At 44.6% G+C, this 21,654-nt stretch overlaps 1 protein-coding gene across 4 annotated transcripts in view; it reads right to left on the bottom strand.

Annotated features, from left to right (window-relative positions):
- Nucleotides 1-3,108: 3,108 nt before the first annotated feature.
- The window catches only part of Fars2 (phenylalanyl-tRNA synthetase 2, mitochondrial), a 499,052-nt gene continuing 480,506 nt past the window's right edge, over nt 3,109-21,654 (bottom strand). For all 4 annotated transcript variants that reach the window (XM_047558209.1, XM_047558210.1, XM_047558208.1 and 1 more), the window contains one exon: nt 3,109-3,392. In XM_047558209.1, coding sequence (XP_047414165.1) covers nt 3,254-3,392 — 139 coding nt within the window. In that variant the 3' untranslated portion in view covers nt 3,109-3,253. The remainder of the gene's footprint in view (nt 3,393-21,654) is intronic.

Genomic DNA, 21,654 nt, shown 5'->3' with positions numbered 1-21,654 from the left:
CCACAGTCGGCTGAGTCCATGGATTCTAAACCAAAGATCAGGGCTGACGATGTGACCCGCAGATGGGCAGAGGGCAGAGGGCCCCGGTGAGTGGCCACCGAGTGCAATGTGAGTGACGATGGTCCGTGGGGCGATGGAACACGCCTGGTGTGGAGCCGTGTGCACCATGGCTGGCTGGGTAAGCAGAGCCGCTGGGAGGCATTTGGACGGAAGGAAGGAAGGAAGGAAGAAAGGAAGGACGAACGGAAGGCAGGCAGGCAGGCAGGCAGGCTGGCCCGTGTGGAAGGGCTTCCTTCTTGCTTCTTGACTGCTTGGACGCCAGCCCCCCTGGGGAGGTCGACCCATCTTGACAACCTGATGGCCCCAGGACTAGCGGCTTCAAGGCACCTTACAGGGTCGGTCAACAGGCCTCCCTGGTCACGGACAGAGAAAGGCACCGGCTGTGACCTCTGTGGCTGTTGTGCCCTCAGGCCCTCTTCCCCACAGAGCTCTAGCTGTCACAGAGTTGTCACCATGGCATTTGAGTCTGATGCCTGCTGACGTCAGAGCAGCTGCCATCTTCAGAGGCCTGTCACAGGGCCGGCCATGCACATGCCAGGACCCTGGGACCTCAGCTCTGGGATGTGGGCTTTCAGAATGTCAATCAAAGAACTAAACCCTTGACACACCACTGTATCTCAAAGGAAGAGGTGACAGGATGCCAGAGGCACTTCTTCACATGACCACCAAGTCACAACAGTCACACCCGAAGGCTCTTTGAACAGGCCTCTCCAGCTTCCCTTGAGGTGCAGCTACCTCAGCTGGACCCCACCCTGGCCCTTCAGAGTGACGAGGCTCCAAAGAAGCCGTCCACCCAGCCGTCCAGGATGTCTGATGCAGTGTGGCGGAATGCCCGGAAGCCCCAGTTCTGGGCCAGCTCTCCCACGCTTGACGGTTACTGTGTCCTGAGTACGTCACTGGGTTCCTCTTGAACTTCAGGGTCCTCACGTACAGATTGGGGGGAGACTCAGATCCTCAGAAACTGTTCCAGTTCTACTGGATCATGGTTTCCTCTTTCTCCCCTGAATATTAATCAGCGTGGGGGGTCCTTATCAATGACTCATTGAGGGCTGGGTTCTGTTCACTCAGCTCTCGCCGCGAACCTCTGAAGCAGGTACTGTTATGGTGCCATTCGGCAAAGGAGGTCACAGCGATGGCACTGAGACCAGTCACCATGTTCTATGTCATGCTGCTTGAACTGCAATGTGACCGTGTTAGGAATTAATGCAGCTCTCTCTCTGGGCTTCATCGCTTTTCTGTGCAAAACTCATGAAAATGTCAAGAGCTGGAAGTTCCCCAGGCTCCGTGGCAGTAGGGCAGCCCACGTGTGGCATGAGTGGACCCTGAGTGGGTTCTTCATGAGTCCTGGAAGCTGGAGTTCTCACCGCAACAGAATAAAGCCTAGGGAGCAAGACCTGTCCCCTCCTAGTTAGGTGTTTTTGGCCAAATCCTATGACTTCTTTAGGTCTCTCTTCCCTCACGAGCAACATTTAAATAACTGTCAAATACACCTCATGGAGTGTAGAGGGGGATGTTCAAGAAAGGCCCCTGAGAACCCTCTTGAATGTCAGCCCCACTCTGGTTCCCAGCTTAGGACTTGGTCCAAGTACAGCATTTGACAAAGATTGGCTCATGGGCCAGGTTGTTTTTGCCTGGTACCCACCTAGCTTGTTTTCTGAGGGAATATTAATGAATGCCTAACTGGTCATGAGGATGAAGGGGTGGTCTGGAAATGCAGCCCCAGGCTGGATCAGAAATGGTCTGCTGGTAAATGCTGATGAGAGAGGCAGTGGCTGATCACCTGTGTTCCTGCACAGATGCACCCACTGGAGGAATTTCACCCAGTGGGACCAGGACCCTGGACAGGCTTTGGTTCCAAGTTTGGGGCTTCCCTAACTCCCCTGAAAACCCAAGGGCAAAGTCCACGTTAATAAGATGACAGCTGAGGTTTCCTTCCCTTTGGAAAGCGCTGTCACCCCCACGTTCTTGCTGGTAATGGCCGCCTCTCATCAAATATTTATCCCGGCACTCACGGTCCTCATCAGCCTCCAGCGTCTTTCCAGGGACGGAATCTGATTATTAAAACCAGTCATGAGTGAAGCCGGCAGACTACAAAGTGCTGGGATGGATGGGGGGGCATCAAAGTCCCACATGGTTCCTTAAAGGTCGCCTTCCAGACGCCGAGGCCTCCTGCTGGGAACAAACCTGGAGGGAGCTGGAGGGCCTGGCCTGTGTGTGCCTCCCGGACCTCGGCAGCCCTCTCTCCCCTCTCCCCTCTCCAGCGGGGCAGGAGGCTAGGCCCAAGCCTGGGGCCAAGGGCCTGACTCCAAGCCTCAGGTTTGTGAAAAGCAAATGGGTACCTTGCCCAGCTCGGAGGTGTGACTCCTTTCACTTTGAAGGGAAGCCCTGGCATTTCACTAGTGCCCTCTTTGAAGCCTGCCCTTTGCACAACAAAAAGAAAGGAGGAAGAAGGAAGCGGGTTGAAAAGCCTTCCTGTACAGACATACTTTGCAGATACCGTGAGTTTGGTTCCAGGCCACTGTAATAAACACTGCCATAACCTGACTTATATGAATTCTTGGGCTTCTCAGTACATATAAAACTCACGTTGACATTATACCATAGTCCACTAAGTATGCTGTGGCATTAGGTTCTAAAACCGTGTGCTTGCCTTAATTAAACATATTTTATTGCTAAAAAATGCTAACGATCATCTGAACCCTTGGAAAAATGGCGCTGATAGACTTGCTCAGCACAGGGTTGCCATAGACCTTCGATTTGTAAAAGCATAGCACTGTAAGTTTCAATAAAACAAAGCACAATAAAACAAGGTATGCCTGTATTGTGTCCAGAGTTTCTGATGTCCCGCTGTGTGGCTTCACTCATTACATGCGTGAAGAGCCTGTCAGGAAAGAAATCATGCCTGGTGCTTAATGGAACCCAGGGACCAATTAACCACATGGAGAGCCAGTGGGCTAAGCAGTTCTGAAAGGAACAGGAGGGACGGCTCCGAGTGCTGCTGCTTCCCTCTGCCCCCAGACCAAAGACAAATGCTATGTCAACACCTTCTCAAGAGTGAGCCTTTATTTCCTGAAAGTCCTAAAACTGACCATTTATGAAAAGATGACTGATGTTGCAGGTCACAGACAATAAGTCTTCTTCTTTCAACAAATCCTGGAGCCTGAGAGGGCCACAGGTGGGGGAAGTGCCGACATTAAAACCGACCCTCCACACCCAACAGCCGCACTGCAGCCTCCTGCACAGCCTGGTGGACGTGTGTGACCTCTCTCTGGGACAGTGTCCGTTCCATGTGGCGGTAGGTGATGCGGTAACAGTGGCTGGTCCTGTTGGTCCTGCAGAGGGAAGAGAACGCAGCTGGGTGAGTGACAGCGTCGGTGACTGCAGAAGCCGTGTCCAGCCTGCGAGGACCAGACGCCCCAACTGTGGTGGGGACCTGAGCCCAGGGTCCAGGACACTCACACCTCATTAGGGAAACAGCACTTCTCACTAACGACCTGCATCTTTTAAACACTTCGGGGTGAAGGTGATGGTTAGGGAAATATTAGCTTGAATAGTCAAGGCTGCTGGATCCTGTTGGACCAGATGCATCGGAGTCTCCTGGGAAGGAAGCTTTTGACAGATTTGATTTTCCGAGCTAAGCCCTAGAGAGTCTGATTCAGCAGCCAGGAGGGGGTACCTGCATTTCTGGGCTTTTCCCAGGCTCCCCGGGTGCTCCTGACAAGCAGACAGGATTAGAAGTCAGTGCCAGCATGTCCCCACCTTTCCCACGACATAGAAAATACCCAAGTTTGCAAGGCACACTGCAGTAATGGCGAGGCCAGAGACAAGGCTGAGGGGTGTCTCAGCACGCCCGTACGTCACAGATGACCACACCAGATAGACCACGCAGGTCGCATGTGTGCCATGTAGGCAGTGACCTTGGTCTCCTGCTTCAGCATGGTGTGCTGACTGGACTTTCATGGGACAGCTGGGTGATTCTGGAAGGCGTGGAAGCCACAGCAGTGGGGCCTGCTATTTGCATGACGGTTGCTGAGATGCACTGTGGGTTCATCTCATCCAAAAGACAGTGAGGCCACAGGCTGGCTGACCTGCCCCTCTCCCCGAGCTGCTTCTCACTGGCTGCCGGGGGTCTGCCACCTCCCCTCTCTGGTCTGTATATTTTGAGGGGGACTGTTCCTGTTCACAGGAAGTCCTCTTCCAGCTCCCTGCTATAGCAGAGTCAACCGCAGACCTTCTGCCTCCCAGGTAAAGAAACTGAAGTAAATCAAGTGGACCCCAGGCAGATACCCTGGGGTGACATTATCCAGTTCTGAGCCTGACCAGGAAGGTGCCACATGTTCGCTGGGTGGGCCTTCAATCATGCCAGAGCCTTGAGCAAGTGGGCTTCAGGAGGGGCTGGCCACCCCCTCACCCCCACAGGAAGACCTGACAGTCTCCATCTTTGCCACCTGAGCACAGAGCCTTTTCGTTCAAGGGCCTCCTGATGTTTCAAGACTGTTCTCAACGGGGTTCTCTCTCATCTCTCCTATCCCCCTCCCTCTGTTTTAATGGCCGGCTCCCATCTGGGTGGAGCGGTGACGTACTGCCTTGGTCCTGACCCTTCAGTCTCCCCCTCACCTCCTCTTCCAGCATCTCTTCCTCTCTCCCCACCTGGGCCTGGTCATCTTGTTCTGTCTTTCTCCCTCCCACATACAGCCCCTTTCAGGAAGGAGGAGCTCCTAAGATATAGGGCAGTGTCTTCCTGAGATCTTTTCATTTCAGTCAGGTATAGAGCCCCGGTTCGCAAGGAGTCACAGGAAGAAGTCACCCTGAGATGCTCCAAGAACCAAGTTGGTCAGGGCGGAACTCCAGAGAGCACATTCCATTTCCTCAGCAGGCTCAGCTGCTTGCTCTCCATGAAGTGAGAAAAGGAAGCTCCTTCCAGCATGTCCTGATTAGAAGACTGAGTTCTCTTCAGTCTCTACCATGAAAACCACAGACTCGAGGAGCTGAAGGTGCTTGCAGCTCAGGCAAGAGAAAGGATTCCTCAAAGAGAGGGGCATCCTCAGTGACCAGCCTCAAGTGCCCGATCAGAACTCTTCCGGTTCTTCTATACCCACAAGGGAAGTTTGAGTCCAAATGCTTCCCAATCTTTCACCTGACTATTCTCTGCAGTAACAGGAACAGTAGCAGCAAAAACTGTTGTGGCACTTCTCACGTACCAGGCACGTTATAAGCTTTTGCCCATGTTAATTCATTAAACATCACAACCTTATCAGATAAACAGCGTTCTCTGTTACACAGCTGAGGCACAGAGAATGAAAGTCACCTGTCCAAGCTCACCCGGTTAATAAGTGGTAGGGCTGGACTCAATACCAGGCAATCTGGTGGGAGGTAAAACAGCACAAGCTGCTATGGGAAACCATTTGGTGGGTCATCAACAAGAATTGTCACGTGGAATTATCATGTGGCCCCATCATTCCTAGGTATATACCCTAAAGAATTGAAAGCAGGCATTTATAAACAAAATCTTGTGGAAGAATTTTCAAGTAGCTCTATACACAATCACCCAAAGGTAGAAATGTTCATTTAGAGATGAGTAGGTATCAACAAAATATGGTATATCCATTCAAAGGAATAATATTTGGTCATAAAAAGGAATAAAGTACTGATACAGGGAAGGAAATTAGATATAATGTGGGTGAAGTTCAAAACATGATAAGTGAAAGAAGTCAGACATAACATACCTCATATTGCATGATTCCATTTATATGAAATATCTAGACGAGGGAAAGTTACAGAGATAGAAAGCAGACTGGTGGTTGACAGGGCTTAATGGGTACCAGGGCTTTGTTCTGGAGTGATGAAATGGTTTTGGAACTGAGAGATGTAATGGTCGTGCAATTTGTAAATGTGCTAAATGGCACTGAATTATAATCTTTCAAAATGGCTAATTTTATGTTATATGAATTTTGTCTCAATAACACAAAAGCAGGCACCAAAACTGATATCAGAGCCCAGCTATTAACTATCACACTTGACAGCAACAATCATCTCTCTTCTCTTCCTCACCTCTAATCTCTTCCTCAGACCTCAATGCTCTGGTTTGGATCCGACATGCTCCTCAAAGACTCGTGTGGTAAAGGCTTGGTCCCCCCACCCGATGGTGCTATTGGGAGGTGGGAGATACTTCAAGGCCTAGCAGGAAGCCTTAGGTCACTGTGGACAGACCACTGGAGGGGATAATGGGGACCCAGCCCCTTCTTCTTCCTCTCTTTTACAGCCAGCCATCAGGCAGACGAGCCTCCTCTGCCATTCCTGCCGCCCGCGGGGTGCTGCCACAGGCCGAAGCAACCACAGCACATGGTCACGGATGAGCCTCCAACACTGAGGTCTAAAATAAACCTTCATCTTTTTATGTTGATTTACCTCAGACATTTCTTTTTATTTTAATTCATTTTTAAATTTTTTTTTTACTTTTACAGATTGCATTTCGATTCATCGCACACTACCACTTTTCATTTCTCTGGTTGTGCAGGAATGAAACGCTGCCTCACAGAGCCACGCCGCTCTCAGTAGCAATGAGGTTTGCGAACTTCTGGAAAGGCTAACTTCTTTGGATCCCTCAAGAAAGAGATGGATGAATTTCATGTTGTTTTTTGGCTCAGCCCTTCAACTGACAGCGGGGACAGAGGTGGAGAGGAAGGCGACTGGGATGTGCTTGGCGTGGGGCACGTGGGTGGGGATAATTTCACGAAGGCCTTCCTGCTTATAGGGTCACTGGAAGGTGGAAACCAGCAAGCTGACTGAGAAAACAAGAGGACTGAGAGGTAAGAAAGCAAGGCTCAGCCCCCACGTCAGGCTGGGACGCATGCAGTCTACCTGCCGGACTCCACGGGGCCCAAACTCCAAGACGAGAAACTTCCCAGAAGAGAATGGGCTGCACTGGCAATCTAGAGTTTTACACGCAAATAAATTCTCCCTTTTATGTACTTCACTGCTTCCACTCATGGGAAAAATGAGTAAGATTTCCCACTAATAAATTTGGGAGGTCAAATTCCATTATAATAAGATTGAAGAGAGATTCTAAAAAAAAATTTTATTTTTGTGCTAGAATTTCATTGCATTGGGATATTGGCTAAAATGAGTTGGCTGCTGGCTAGAGCTTGCATTTTTATATAGATTTTGGTATAAGAGTCTTAGAGTGTGAGAGCTTCAGAGGGCTTCACCTGTTAGTAGCTCCTCAGGAATTCCTTTAGTCATTCAACAAACACCAGGTTCCAGGCACTGAGCTGGAAAGAGATGAGCACATGAAGGGAACCCAGTATCTGATCTCAACAACCCGCGTCCAGAGGCCTGGCGGCCAGGAGAGGACGGACAGGAGAGGGGCCTAGTAGTTGCTCTGCTGAGCAGTCAGCCGTGCCCCACTCCACATATAGCCTCAAGCACTCTGAGATTTGCTCTCCAGCAAATGAATCTTCCCTCTGGTGCTTCCCAGGGGCACTGGAATGAAGCTGTTTATTTAGTGCCGTGCTGGGCCTTACAGGAGCCACACAGGGAATCTCCATCATCCCGGTGTTGAGGTCTTCCTGCGGGGGAGGGGAACACAGGACACAGCCAGCCACATTTACCCTCCCGTGGCTGCTTCTCAGAGAGCCTGGTGCACCTCACCTCTTCCACTTCCTCTGGCCTCCCACCAGCTCCCCTCCTGAGAGGTGCCACCTGCCTCATGAGACAGAAACAGGATTCAAACCTTTTCTGGAACTTTCTCCTGGATCCTGTTCCCTGCTCCAAGGTGATTGCCAAGGTCCACCCAGCTCCACCATTCTGTGCCAGTCCAGCTTCTCAAGCAGAAACTTAAGAGTCAGGGCTGGAGGGACAGCCTCGAGTGGGCGACTGAGGAGCTGGCAGGAGGGTGGATGAAGCAGCAGGGGGAGGATTCTGGTTTGACGTCTTCTCCTCCCTAGCACTAACTTTAGACTGAAGACAAGGATGTGGAGGGCTGAGAATAGCCAAGTCTGGATCAGTAGAGGTTTATCAATATTATACATGTTTTAAATGGGTCCAGCAATCCTACTACTGGGTATAAATCCAAAGGAAATGAATCAGTATGTCGAAGAGACCCGCACGCCCAGGTGCACGCAGCATAGTTCACAACAGCCAGGATAGGGAGCAATCTAAGGGCCCATCAATGGAAAAATGGTAAAGAAAATGGGGGCAGGTAATACATGTGTCTACACACACACACACACAATGGAATACTATTTGGTCTTAAAAAAGGTGAAATCTTGTCATTTGTGGTAACACAGATGAACCCAGAAGACAATATGTTCAGTGAAACAGGCCAGGCACAGAAAGACAAACACATGTTCTCTCATGTGGAATCTAAGGAAGTGATCTCACAGAAGAGTAGGAGAGAAGCTCCAGAGGCTGGGGAGAGGGTGACAGGCAGAGACTGGCCAATGGGTACAAAGTTGCAGTTGGATAGGAGCAGTAAGTTCCTATCTTCTATTTCACAGTAGGGTGACTATAGTAACCATATCGTATTAAATATTTATTTTTAAATTTTTTTATTATTTTTTTTATTTTTACAGACTGCATTTTGATTCACTGTATATAAATGGGGTGTAACTTTTCATTTCTCTGGTTGTGCACAATGTAGATTCATATCATTCTTGTAATCATACATGTACATAGGGTAATGATGTCTGTCTCAGTTCACCATCTTTCATACTGAATATTTCAAAAATAGCAGAAGAGAGACTTTTGAATGTTGTCACCACAAAGAAATGACGTTTGAGGGGACGGAGATGCTGGATACCCTGATTTGATTATTACACAATGTATAAGTGAATCAAACATTACATGGTATGCCATAAATATGCACATTTATGTATCAATTTTTGTTGTTGTTGTTGTTGTTTTTTGCAGTGCTGGGGATCGAACCCAGGGCCTTGTGCTTGCAAGGCAAACACTCTACCGACTGAGCTATCTCCCCCAGCCCTCAGTTATTTTTTAATTAAAAAAAAAAGCTAAACAATAAACATTTTAAAGTGAAACAAAAATAAAATAAAAGAAGTCCCTTCCCAGGTCCTTCTGGTTTTTCTTCTTAAGGGATAAATCTAACAATGACCAGGGTATTGCAAAGAGCATCACTGACCCCAGGTCCAAGGGCACCATCAAGGGACGCTGTAACAGGACCCAGGCTATGGATCTTCCTGGAAAGAAGGAACAACGGGTCAGAGTTCCAGCGAGGGGGGGAGCATTTCTATTACACAACCGCTTGGTTTATCCTGGCAACCAACCAGGCTCTGCACTTGAAATAAAACCCTTTCAGTGGGATCCAGCCCAAACCCAGCTCCTACAACATCCACAATAGTCTGCTTTTCCATCTGTGGCAGAGCAGCTACTGCATGTTCTTGGATGGCGTGCCCGACACCTCCCAGAATAGACCACGCATGACCAGTAGTCACTGCAGACGCCACCTATTCATGCAGGGATTACTCAAAGGAGAGACGCTGCCGTCAAGGGGGAGGTTCCATTTGCAGAGTAACAAGACTGGGCTTCCCTGGCTCACTGTTCATCTGACTCCAGCCTGTGGGAGGCAGAAGCCCCACCTGCAGCCCCCATGTCGGACACACGGTGCACATTTGGGAGGGTCATTCTGTGCAGTGCTTTCATGAGTGGGGCTGGACTCAGGTAGGAGAGGAGAGGGACCAGGTCCATGATCACTCCTGAAAATGCAGAGCTGAATGGGGCGTAGGGTGGAGAAGTGGATGTTGTAGTTAAGAGACACCTGGTTGTAATCCCTATTCTGTTTTGCTACCTGTGAGATTTGGGTCAGTTTACATAACCCCTTGTGCCTCAGGGACCTCATCTGGATTGTGAGGCCAACGAGACTTGCTTCCTAGGTCCTGTGAATGCGGGAGGCATGGAGCGTGTTAATAGAGCCCGGTCTCCATGAAGAGATGCTCAACAGTCATCCCCCTTGTCTGTGGGGGATGCACTCCAAGACTCCAGTGGGTACCGGAAGCCACAGATAGTACCAAACTCTATAGATACTATATTTTTTCTTATGCATACATATATATGATGAAATTTGGTTTAAGAATTAGATTCATTAAGAGATTAACAACAGTAACAATAAAATAGAACAATTATAGCAAAACAATTAAGAACTTGTCAACATCGTTACTCTTGAGATTTGGGGCCATTATTAAGTAAAATAAGTGTTACCAAACATGAAGCACCACGCTACTGCACAGTTGATCTGATAACTGAGAAGACGTCTAAGTGCCTAAGGGGTGTGTAGTCTATACAGCATGGATTCGCTGGAGAAAGGATGACTGACATCTTGGATGGGCAGAGTGAGATGGCATGATATCTTATCACACTACTCAGAACAGTGTGCAGTGTAAAACTTTATGAGGGCTTCACTTTTAGAATTTTCCACTTAATATTTATGAACTGTGGTTGACCTTGGAAAACTGAAACTGCTGAAAGCAAAACTGCAGCTAAATGGGGACTAGAGTGTTTACTTGTTTGTCTCATCTTCTTCCTTTACTCGTGTGGCTTATTAGAGAGGAATAAAACTTTGGGGAACGAAGTATTGTATTTTTTTTTTTTTTTGTGGAGCTTGGGATCGAACCCAGGGCCTTGTGCATGTGAGGCAAGCACTCTACCAACTGAGCTATATTCCCAGGCCTTGGTGTGTTTCTTTTAAGTTCCCTTCAAGGGGTTGGAATCTGACCCTGGTCTGAGGATAGCAAGAGCTTCTTTCTGATGGAGCATGAATGAATGCTTAGCTTTGGCTGCAAAAGGAAAGTGAAAAGTAGAAGTCAGGGACAGTAATGAATTATTGCTCAGAATTGGGCAAAATTTAAAGCAACAGTCTGGAAATTAAATCACTCATACTTTTTCCTTTTTTTTTTTTTTTTTTCCCAGTGCTGCAGATTGAGCCCAATGCCTCATGTATCCCAGGCAAGTGTTTTATCACTGAGCTACAACCCCAGCCTTTGTTTTATTCTTTTCTTTACCTTCCCTATTAAAAAAAAAAAAAAAAAAAGAGGAAAGAGGAAGGGAAAAAAAAAGCCAAAAGGAAAGAGGAGAAAATGAAATTCTGACAAGACAACTTAGGGTCTAATTACTCTTTCTTTTCCTAGTGAACTGTTCTGGGTTTTATTTTTAAATCATTATTTTATTTCTGATTAACATGACAAAGCACTACTATTCAGTATATATAAGAAACTCAAAACACTTAGCAACAAAGAAACAATTGAATTAAAAATGATCAAATGATTCCAGCAGAAGCTTCTGAAGAGAAGGAATACAAAAGGTCAACAAATACAAAAAACGATGCTTGATATAATTCGCCATCAAGCAAATCCAAATAAAAACTACAATAAATAAATGGGCTCTGGAGCTCCTTCTGGCTCCAGCATCAGCTAAAGGACAGACGAGAATCTGAAGGAAATGTCCTCGTGCAGGAAATGAGCCAGCAGCTCAGCCATGATTTCCAGAGCCTGCGCAGATGCAAGCGAAGGGGCCGAGGCAGAGGCCCAAGCCGCATTCGTGATCGGGTGATACCAGTGAGACAGATGCATGTTGGTTCCATGAGGGGAGATGACAGCTTGGCAGGGCCCACCCTGAGAGCCATCCTGTGATGGATGGAGCTCAAGCCGCAAGAACAGACACTCTGGACACTTCCCCCATTCCATCAACTCCCCTCCTCCTTGCCCTACCCCCAAACACACACTCCCCACAACTAGGAGGTTCAAGGTCTCATTGTCAGAACGCTCTGTCTTCAGCCTTCCCTCCCTGGGGCCTGTTCTGAGCACGCCTCTCTCTTCGGTTCATAGCTAGTAAGTTTCAGAGTTGCTTTTCACCACTGCTGCTGCAGAGCTTGCAATTTCCTCCCAGAGGGATTTCTGTTCCTTGGAGTCAGTCACAAGAAACCAGACCAGATGGCTCCTCTGACAGTTACTACCTTGGGAAAGACAACTTGAATCGAGGCCTCGATGGAGGCAGGGCCAGCGGCAGGGAGAGGGAAACTAGCTGGGCCACCCCCATTCCAGTCCAGCTCCCAGTCAACCTCACGTCAGCAACAAAGAGTTCCTTAGAGACACATTTTGCAGGCAAGAAGTGCTTTTAACATCAAACACTTGCCAAGTCCTTGGGGAAGTTTCAAAGCACCCCAGGTTTTTATTCCCACCACTCCTTTAACTTCTGGTACTTGAGTGAGCAGCTCCTGCCAAGCACCACAGCGGGAGGGAGCTCCTATCCTTGCCTCCTACAGGTGGGGCCCAAGCTCTGGGCCTTTATATGGGAGCATGTATGAAAATGACTGCTTTAGGGAAACCTAATGGACTGTCTTAGGAAGAGACACAGGATGCAGTTGAGTCTACTACTACTACTTCTCAGCTACAGGGTCTTGGGCCAGTTCTTTATCTCTGATCCAGGTTGTCATCTGAGCACACAGATAATAAACTCATGAGGCTTTTGAAAGGGCCAAATGAGAAATATATAGGCAAAATCTTCAGCATAGTTCAGGCTTATAGTTAACAATTGGTATTATTATCTATGTAGTTAAAGGTAATAGAGCCTCTACTTTGGCCCGTACAGAAAGACCTGAGTGACAAGTGATCTGAACAACTTCCTTATCTATCAAAATGGATCAAGGATATGACACATGCAACAAGGAGGCTGAACCCTGAGGACGTTGTGTTCAGTGAAATAAGCCAGACACAAAAGATAAATCCTATTCGATTCCAACTATATGAGGTACCTAGGAATTGCCAGGAGTTTGGGGTTGAGGAATGGGGACCTATTTGGCGCAGTAGTCACATGCTGCATGATAACATTTTGGTCAACGACAGAATCCCATAACTTTAGTTTGTGAAGGTAAGAAAGTTCTGGAGATGGATGGTGGTGATGTAATGTGAATGTGCTTAATACCACTGATCTGCATTCTTAAAAAGTGGTTAGGTGCAAATTTTATGTACAAACATTTTTATCATAATAAAAAATAAATTCAAGGTAGAGTTTTAGCCCAAATAACCTAGCTGACTATTATTAGAAATGGGTATTAGAAACTGACATTATAATAAAAAAAAAACAAAAACAAAACAGACAAATATGCACAAGGAGGGACAACAGCCATGGTTATACTGTGATTGCTTTCTGTCCTCCCTAGATGGAGCGTCCCCATGATTTCATTAACTCAGCAAGTAAGATGCCCTGTATTTTATACAAATGAATTTGTTTAGATCCCCCCTCATAATACTACGGCAGGGTTTGACCATATTTGACAAATTCTTTTCAATTGTTCTGCTGTGTTCCAAACCATTCTCTTACATTTTTAACAAACTTGAAGTAATGCCTCATTTTGCACAGATTTCCAAAGCTCTGTGCTTTTCAGTTGTGCGGAAAATTTGGAAGAGATTTTATTTTTCTCTCTGGCTTAGATCTGCCGAGCTAGAGTCAACAGAGCTAACTTTGACTATGTACTGTTACAGGCAGCTTTCCAATCATGTTGACACTCTGGAGGATGAGTTAGGTTACAAAATGGAAGATTGGAGGCAGGTAAAGTGCTACATTTCCAACTCAGCCAATGGATCAGCAATTATTCCATGCAGTCAATTGATGGGCAATTATTTATTCTGTGCTGAGGTAGGCACTGTGGAAGATACAAACCGGGATATGATTCACTTGGTCAATACATGAATATTCATGCACTGGCTGCTCCTTGCATGACACAGTGGCAGTGTGAGGGGAAAGGGCATTCCAGGGTTACAGAAAGGATCAGGCTAAACAGTCACATGCTGCATGCTGACATTGTGGTCCATTACAAACCATGTATACAACAGTGGTCCCAGAAGATTGTATCACAGAGTGGCCTCACAGTCATCTCCATTTGTGTGAGTATATTCTATAATGTTTGTACAACAACAAAACTGCTTGACAATACACTTCTCAGAATGTAGCCCCATTGCTAGGTGATGTGTGAACTTCAACTTCTTCATCTGTAAAGATGGATCACAGATATGACACATGCAACAAGGCAGGTGACTGAACCTTATGGACACTGTGCTCAGAAAAATCACAATCCACTTGGGTGTCTAGACATCCATACATGAAAAGATGCTAACAGGATGAAGCTAAGCTAAATGTTAAATAAATGGTACGAACCGTAAACAACTCAGAGGTCAGAAAAGACTGGCAGAGGAGATGAGTTTAAATCTAAATCTTAAAGTACAAGTAGGATTTTGACAGGTGAAGGGTAAGGAGCACATTCTAGGTGTGAAACTCTCCATGTGGTACTGGTAACAGAGGCAGTCATTGTATTTCCATAAAAAGTTGCTGAGCCTATGTTCCAGATATAAATAGCTCAGTGAGGACCTGTTCAGAGGGTGCATGATCCACCAGGAGAGGACACGCTATGCACAATCATAGGATGAAGCTGGTTTTGGTTATGGCACATGCAAAGGGTCTCCTGTCTAGGAGAGATGGTAACAGTTTCACAAACTAAACCAATTGAAGTGGTGCTGGAAGGATGTGACATGAGTTTGGGACATGAATAAGTGATAAAGGACAAAGGTCATTTCTGCCAAGGGCACAGACAGAATTGTGAGCATTCATGGACAAGTTCAAGGAGAAGCAAGTAGTTCATAGTGGCCAATCTAGATATACAGAGGGAAGAGTACAGAAATGGCAGGGTGGAACGCTGGAGGGTAAGCTGGGGTCACAGAGGGGGCCTGGTATTTTTAGTTAAGAAGGTTTAGCCAAAAATTCATCTTTAAGCAATCAGTCAAAACAACTGTGTCCAGGACAGGTCCCTACAGAAATCCTCTGGAAGAATAAAAGGACTTCACTGCATAAAAAGGCTAGCCTTCAGTTAACTTCAGATATTTTCTTCAAACAACAGAGGACTGTTAAGATGTTACGGTCCACCATGTCATCCACCTCGTTTTAATAACTTCCCATCCAAGGACTATGCTACAGATCCATCCTTCACCCCCATTACTCTGGATTAGAGTTACCCATGACTGTGTTATGCTGCATAACTTTTATTCCTTCAGTGACTAATGGATGAAATAGGCTAAATATTTTAAGACTCAGCATCTTTCAGTATTGAAAAAATTATGCATCAGTAAAAATAAATTTATATACATTTCCAATGATGCTGTTTGCAAATACCTCTGAAGAGGAACTAAGTCACATTAATAGTGTCATTCCTTGACAAACAGTATGTGACAATTTGAGAGGGAGAGGGACAAAATAGGAATTTGGCTCACAAGAAGAGCTTCCTCCATCCATATATCCATAATATTTTAGACTGGAATATAGCAGTGATCTTGACTAAATATCATATAGGTAACATGTTTTGTGAAAGCATAGAATTTAAGACAAGGGACCTGACAGATCTTCTGGTCCGTGCTTGAGTTTTTTCTACAAACTCTTGTGTCAGATTATTTCAGGGTCAGCATGTTCCAGGCTTCCACAATGTGGGCTGAGAGGGAGCTCCCCTTTACGCTGAGCTGACAAATGTGTCATGCGTTTCTCTTCATTAGCTCTGGATTCCCTCCAATCCTTCTCTCCCATGACCATCTTTCAAACTCCTCAAACTTACTACCAGTAGACAAAAAGCATTATGTCCCTGGGGAGTGAATGTCAAGGCCCGTAGTGGTCAGAGCAGAAAGGGACTTCAGAGGCAGGACATGCCACATTTACTATCACTGTCTCCAAAGTCAGACATCTGTCAGTCCGTCCATCCATTCATCCATCCATTCATCTATCACACTAATTCATTCAGCAAATAAATAGTAAATACCCACTCTATGCCATGAATTCTGTGAGTACTGAGGACCTACAGTAGAACAACACAAAACAAAAACGAGATACAACCTGGTCCTGGTGGAACACACAGGAGTCTAGCACAGGAGATAGGCATTAATCAAAGAATTACAAGGAAATGTAAATTACAACTGTGCTGAAGTTTATAAGAAAAGGTTCATGTTGCCATAAAGCTACATTAAAGAGCCATTAAGTTAAAGGTTACAGAAGGTTCCCTGTGGAAGCATCACTGAGCTGATACCCCAAAGAGAGCAGGAATCAGCTAGGTCACAGAAGGGGGGGGGGTGGACCATCTCCCTGGCAGGGGGCAGGGCATATGTAAAAGTCCTGGTATCTAAGTTAAAGCCTAAGGTTTTCTCCCCTGAACTATAGGGTCTTGGTATTGGTTTCATCACCTGGAGAAAACAGTTTTCCATGTCACACAGGGGACCATGGTGTGAAGCTCACTTCATACTCACTACTTTGAGCACCACTGACTGAGGGTCTCCTAGTTTAGGTATTTTTTTAAAGTAGCAGAACCCAGAGATTTCTGCCAAATCTCTACCCCTGAATTATACAGTGTGATACAGCAGAGTTCTAATTGAAGTGGGCATCAGATCCCACACACTTGACCTCTGCTCCCTGCCTCTCGCAGCCCTCCCCTCCAGTAGTTCCTCAGAATCCCTGAACCTCTGAGGGGGGCAGTTTAAACACCACTCTGACTTTCACAGAGAAGAAAGGCAAGCTTACAGAGGCAATGATGTGCCTGGATACATATCTGAATTCATAAATCCAAGTGAACTTGCTTACAATATGGCTGAAGCTCATTTGAGGGTGGGGCACCTTCTTCTAGAGAAAAAGAAATCCTTGATCCTGCAGGGTTGACAGGCAGCAAGATGGAGCAGGAAGTCAGCCGGCTAGGGGGCCAGACACCTGCATCCTTACCTTAGAGTTCTTCTTTACAAGAAGCGACTCAGCCGAGACCCTCCATTGCTCTAAGCTCAGTTTCCCTGATTTACAGCAGGGATCACAGCTACCTCACAGTTTTGCTGTGAGCTAAGAGGTTTTTAAAGCACTTTGTAAGTTTAAATGACTATTTGCTGATATCATAATAAAAGGGAAAGTTTGTTTTTGAAAATGATCAAACAACATGTTTGGCTAAAATTGGTAAGGAGAAGTAATCTAAGTCATGTTCCATGTGTGTTAAAAGAAAACATAACCATAAGTAATAAGATACATTTCCTAATGTGACTTATTATTGGTCCTCTCAAAATTCTTAAAAAAAAAAAAAAAGTATTCCAAACAGCCTTTGAGAACTGGACACATTTAAGGAGCCTTCCACATGGACCACTAGAGATGTAGAGTTTACGTGGATTCAGAAGCTGCTGGAATGTTTGTACTCTTCACAGCTATCCCACGGTTATGGTACTTTACTGATGGGTTCATTTTTACTTTGCTCAGATCAACTATTCACCTGAAGAGCCAATGAGAGGAAACCATGGCAATGGAAATTTGCCTCAGAACCTTGTACTGTTTTTATAAGAAAACCACTTTGAAGTTCCAAATATGCATAAAATTAAAAGAAAGTTCTAGGTCTTCCATCACTCATACAGGGTTTGTAAAATTGAAGCTACTCTGTTAATAATGCCAGTAGCAACAATAAGGAAATTAACAATGCTGTGTTACACAGCTTCTGGAACACATGAGCCACATGATCTCACTGGTTATGATCTGCACAGCAATCCGGAGACAGACAGTCTGTCACCTCCTTTTGCAGAACAGGAAACAACAGGTCTAGGGAGATGAAATGACTTAGCAAAGACCACAGCTAGAGTATGGCCTGGCTGGGACTTCATTCACTCTCATGTCATCAAATTCTGCTCATCTTTGTGTTCAAGACACATTCTGTTCGGCTTATTAATAATGTCCACTAATTAATAATGTCCACTACAATCACCATCGAACACCTATAAACAGGGTCATCACAGACGGTTATTTACCAATTAAATTCCAGGATGCTTCTAGAAGTATGTCTACAACTTTATCATAAAAAGGAAAAAATAATGTAATAGTAAATATTACTTCACAGAGCAAATATAGGGCATAAAAGGGAATAAAGGGGAAAGAGAAAAACATGTTAAAGGGAGAATGATTTATTATATATTAAGTGCTAGGCACTTTAATGTGTCTCATTTTAACCTCATATTCAGTAGAAAATATAGGTAAGATAAAAAGCCAGAGAGAAAATATACAGTTGGTGAAGCCAGAAAGTCAGACCTGGAAAACAGAACACAAAGCCATAGGTCATGAACTGAACAAGCAAAGATGCCAACTTGGTTTAGATGCCAACTTGGCAACCAGAGCAGAAGGAAAGTCCTACCAACCACCTGAGAGGAGGGTACACCACAGTACTTTAAGGAAGCCAAACTTACCCCAGTGTAATACTCTTAAAGAATTTCTCAGGTTGGGCTTCAAAGAGGGTACTTTATGAGTAATAATGGCTTACTATGTTATCCAGGCACTGAGCTGAAACTATACATCAATTATCTCATTTAATAAGAATTACTAAATGTGGATTCTATCCAAACAGAAATTATTTCCCTTATTTTGCAAGTGAGAAAACTATGGCTCACAGAGACTAAAAGTGATGTGACCAACCTCACCCGAGTGCTGGGTAATGGAGGTAGGATTCCAACTTAGGCATCCAGTTACCTCCAAGGCTGTGCTAATAATCCTGGGTGGGGTATGTGTGATGTTAGTGGCCAGTGTCTCAGCTATATTCAAAGACTGGTAGGTTTCATAGGCCTGCCTTGATGAAACTTGAGGGAACAATTATAAAATGTGATTCCATAAAAAAGCAATTTGCATGAGGAAAGGGAGTGGGGAAGGTTTTTGTTTTTAGATTTTTTTTGGGTGGTCTGATTATCCTTGGATACTACTTGGATAAATCTTTCCAGATCTCAATAAAATAGAAGTAATGCTGTTTGTTTCTAATGACTCCCGAAAAACTGAAGCCATGTGGGTGAAGCATTGTCAGCAACTTGGAACAAAGTACTAATAAAGTAAAAGTCAGATTCAGTAAAATGGTTCATATATGATTGAGTTGCAGTTCTCCATTTTCAAACTCAGTGAAAAGAAGCATTTGCTTTTTGATATTTTCTTACTTCAAGGAAAAAACTTCTTACATTTCTGGTGTACTAGAGAGAAACTTTTCAAGTTGAATTTTGTCTATTCTGAATGTTTTAGTGAAATTAAGTGAGGCTGCCAAGGCTTAACTTCAAAGGCAAAGTGTCCAGATACCTCCATTGAACCTCAAGGGGCACCGTGACACACTGTCACGGTGTGAAGAAACTACCAGTGTGGCCCACATCTTTAGGTTTCTTCATTCATGCTGACTTCTCCTGGCAAACGGATGCATGCTAATGAGGTTAAAATAAGTATGACTTAGGAAGGTTCTAGAATGAAGAAAGGAAGGATCAGATAAACTAAAGGATGTACTGCTACACACACCTAGATGTGCTGAATAACATACAAGAATGTTGACCATCCAAAGAAGCAGATAGCTGAGATGTTTAGATAGTGTGGGAAATATCTACAGGCACAAGAGTGAAGAGCTCCCACTGAGCAGTTAGAGCATGAAGCTTCAGCTGCCTGCAGCAGAGAGCAGTCTCATTTATTAGAACTTGGAGTTCAGATATTTCTGTCCAAAGTGGATACCCTAAAAGATTGCCTCCTTGGCCTCACAGGACTAGGGGGAAAATATACCCAAGGCACAAGTGAGAGGAAAAGTTCTTGGTCTCTGTCTAGATTCTGAGAACACAGAGAAGGAGCCTACCTTAAAAATCAAACCTCAAAGTGTGTCTCAAGTGGATTTTGGGTAAAAAATGTACAACACCTCAGAACCTCAAAATTGAATATACATAAATTAACGTAAAATATACAGAAATTAACATAAAACTGGTTTTGAATAACCACTAACCCTAAGATAGCTGGCAGAAGAAAATGCAGAAACAGTCCAAAGGAGAGGGCTGGCCACATGGGATCAGGAAATGGTTCATTGTACATAAACTCACAGCCCCAAATTACAGAACTGTGAGAAAACAACATGTCCTTTATATGCTAGAGTCAGTAGACATAAAAGACATAAAGATTAGTACTTATAGGATTTCAGATAAAGAACCATCTAAAATATGTTTAAAATGATTAAAAGTTAAACATCCAAAATTGTTTAAAATGTTCAAAGACCTAAAACAACCATATGAAAACATTATGAAAAAAGAGCAGGTCTGAAAAAGACCTATGTAAAAATGTATAGAAATAAAAATATACTTGTAATTTAAAAGTGAGTAGAAGGCTTAAATAACAGATTAGATACAGTTGAATGGAAGATCAATAAACTGGAAGATAGATTGGAGGGAATGTTTAGGATGCAGTAGGGAAAAGTATAGAGAAGGTTAAGAAACATGAATACTCGAAGAATATAAAGAAAACAAAGAGGCACTATATGGAGAGACAATGGCTAAGAAGTTTCTAAAATGAATAAGATCCTCAGACTCTGGAGGCACAATAAACCCTGAAAGGGGTGAATAAAAAGAAAAAGTGCATTGTACACATTGTAATGAAACTGCAGAACACCCAAGAGAAAGAGATGAACTTGAAAATAATGAGAAAAATGGGAACTTACAAAGGAATGGCAAGGAAACAGACTTCGATGGTCCCCAAAAGGTCAGATGGTAATGGCATAATACCAACAAAATGTCACCATATATTATATCCAGCTAAGCTGTCATTCTACGGCATAATGTCATAATGGCCAAATTAAAATATTTTCAGGCAAAGTGAGACAGAATGAGAAAATTCATGATTCCATATCTTCAAGAAAGACCCATGAAAAATATATTTCAGGAAGAAGGAAACTGAATTCAAACAAGGAACAGAAGTAAGAAGTCAGCAACAATCATATGATGGTCGGATCACAACTCAGTGAAAACTTGGCTTACTTTCTACTGAGACTGTTCTAAAGCTGTGGTTACAGATGTCCCAGTTTTCCAGGGAATCTCCATCTTCGATGGTACTCACAGAATTTCCCTAAGTTGATTTGAGTAGCTCAAGAAAGGCAATCTCCTGTCCTAGTCATTACCATCAGTTCCAGCCTCCCAAAGCACCTGCCTGGTTAATGGAACGCCCTTTTAAATAACACAGTTAAAGGGCTAAGAGCCCAGCTTGGGCGCCACACAGACCTGCTCTCAGAATATACTAGATGATTTCATTTTGGCAAGGCACTGAATCTCAGTTTTGACACCTTTAAATGGGATTAATAAAGCATACTTGATAGATATAAAGTTGTGCATCCCTTAATGATGGAGAAATGCATCCTTAGGTGATTTCATCATTATGTGAATATCAGAGTGTATTTACACAAACTAAGATGGCTACGATGTCACGAGGCTACATAATCTTACAGACTCGCCTTTTCGTATTGGCCTGTCATTGCCTGACACATCATTCTGCAGCAGCACATGACTATGTGTACAAGATCCTAACATGGTACCTGCCACAAAATTAATACTCAATAAAAGAAAGCAGTAACTATAATAATTTAAAGTTTGCTAATTAATTTATTTAATGAGCATTACATACATTTACCTTAATAAAAAACTCCTGCATCCCTGGATTTATTTAAAAAGAAAAGAATAAACAAGAGCACCGATGTTAACTAAAATTTGGGTGCTACACGCTGAACACTGAACAGGCACTTCACACCACCCCTGGTCTCTGAGCACC

Source organism: Sciurus carolinensis, chromosome 7 (assembly GCF_902686445.1).
Source record: "Sciurus carolinensis chromosome 7, mSciCar1.2, whole genome shotgun sequence".
Taxonomy (NCBI): domain Eukaryota; kingdom Metazoa; phylum Chordata; class Mammalia; order Rodentia; family Sciuridae; genus Sciurus; species Sciurus carolinensis.
The sequence above is the reverse complement of the archived record's forward strand: the minus strand, read 5'-3'. Positions and strand labels throughout refer to the sequence as shown.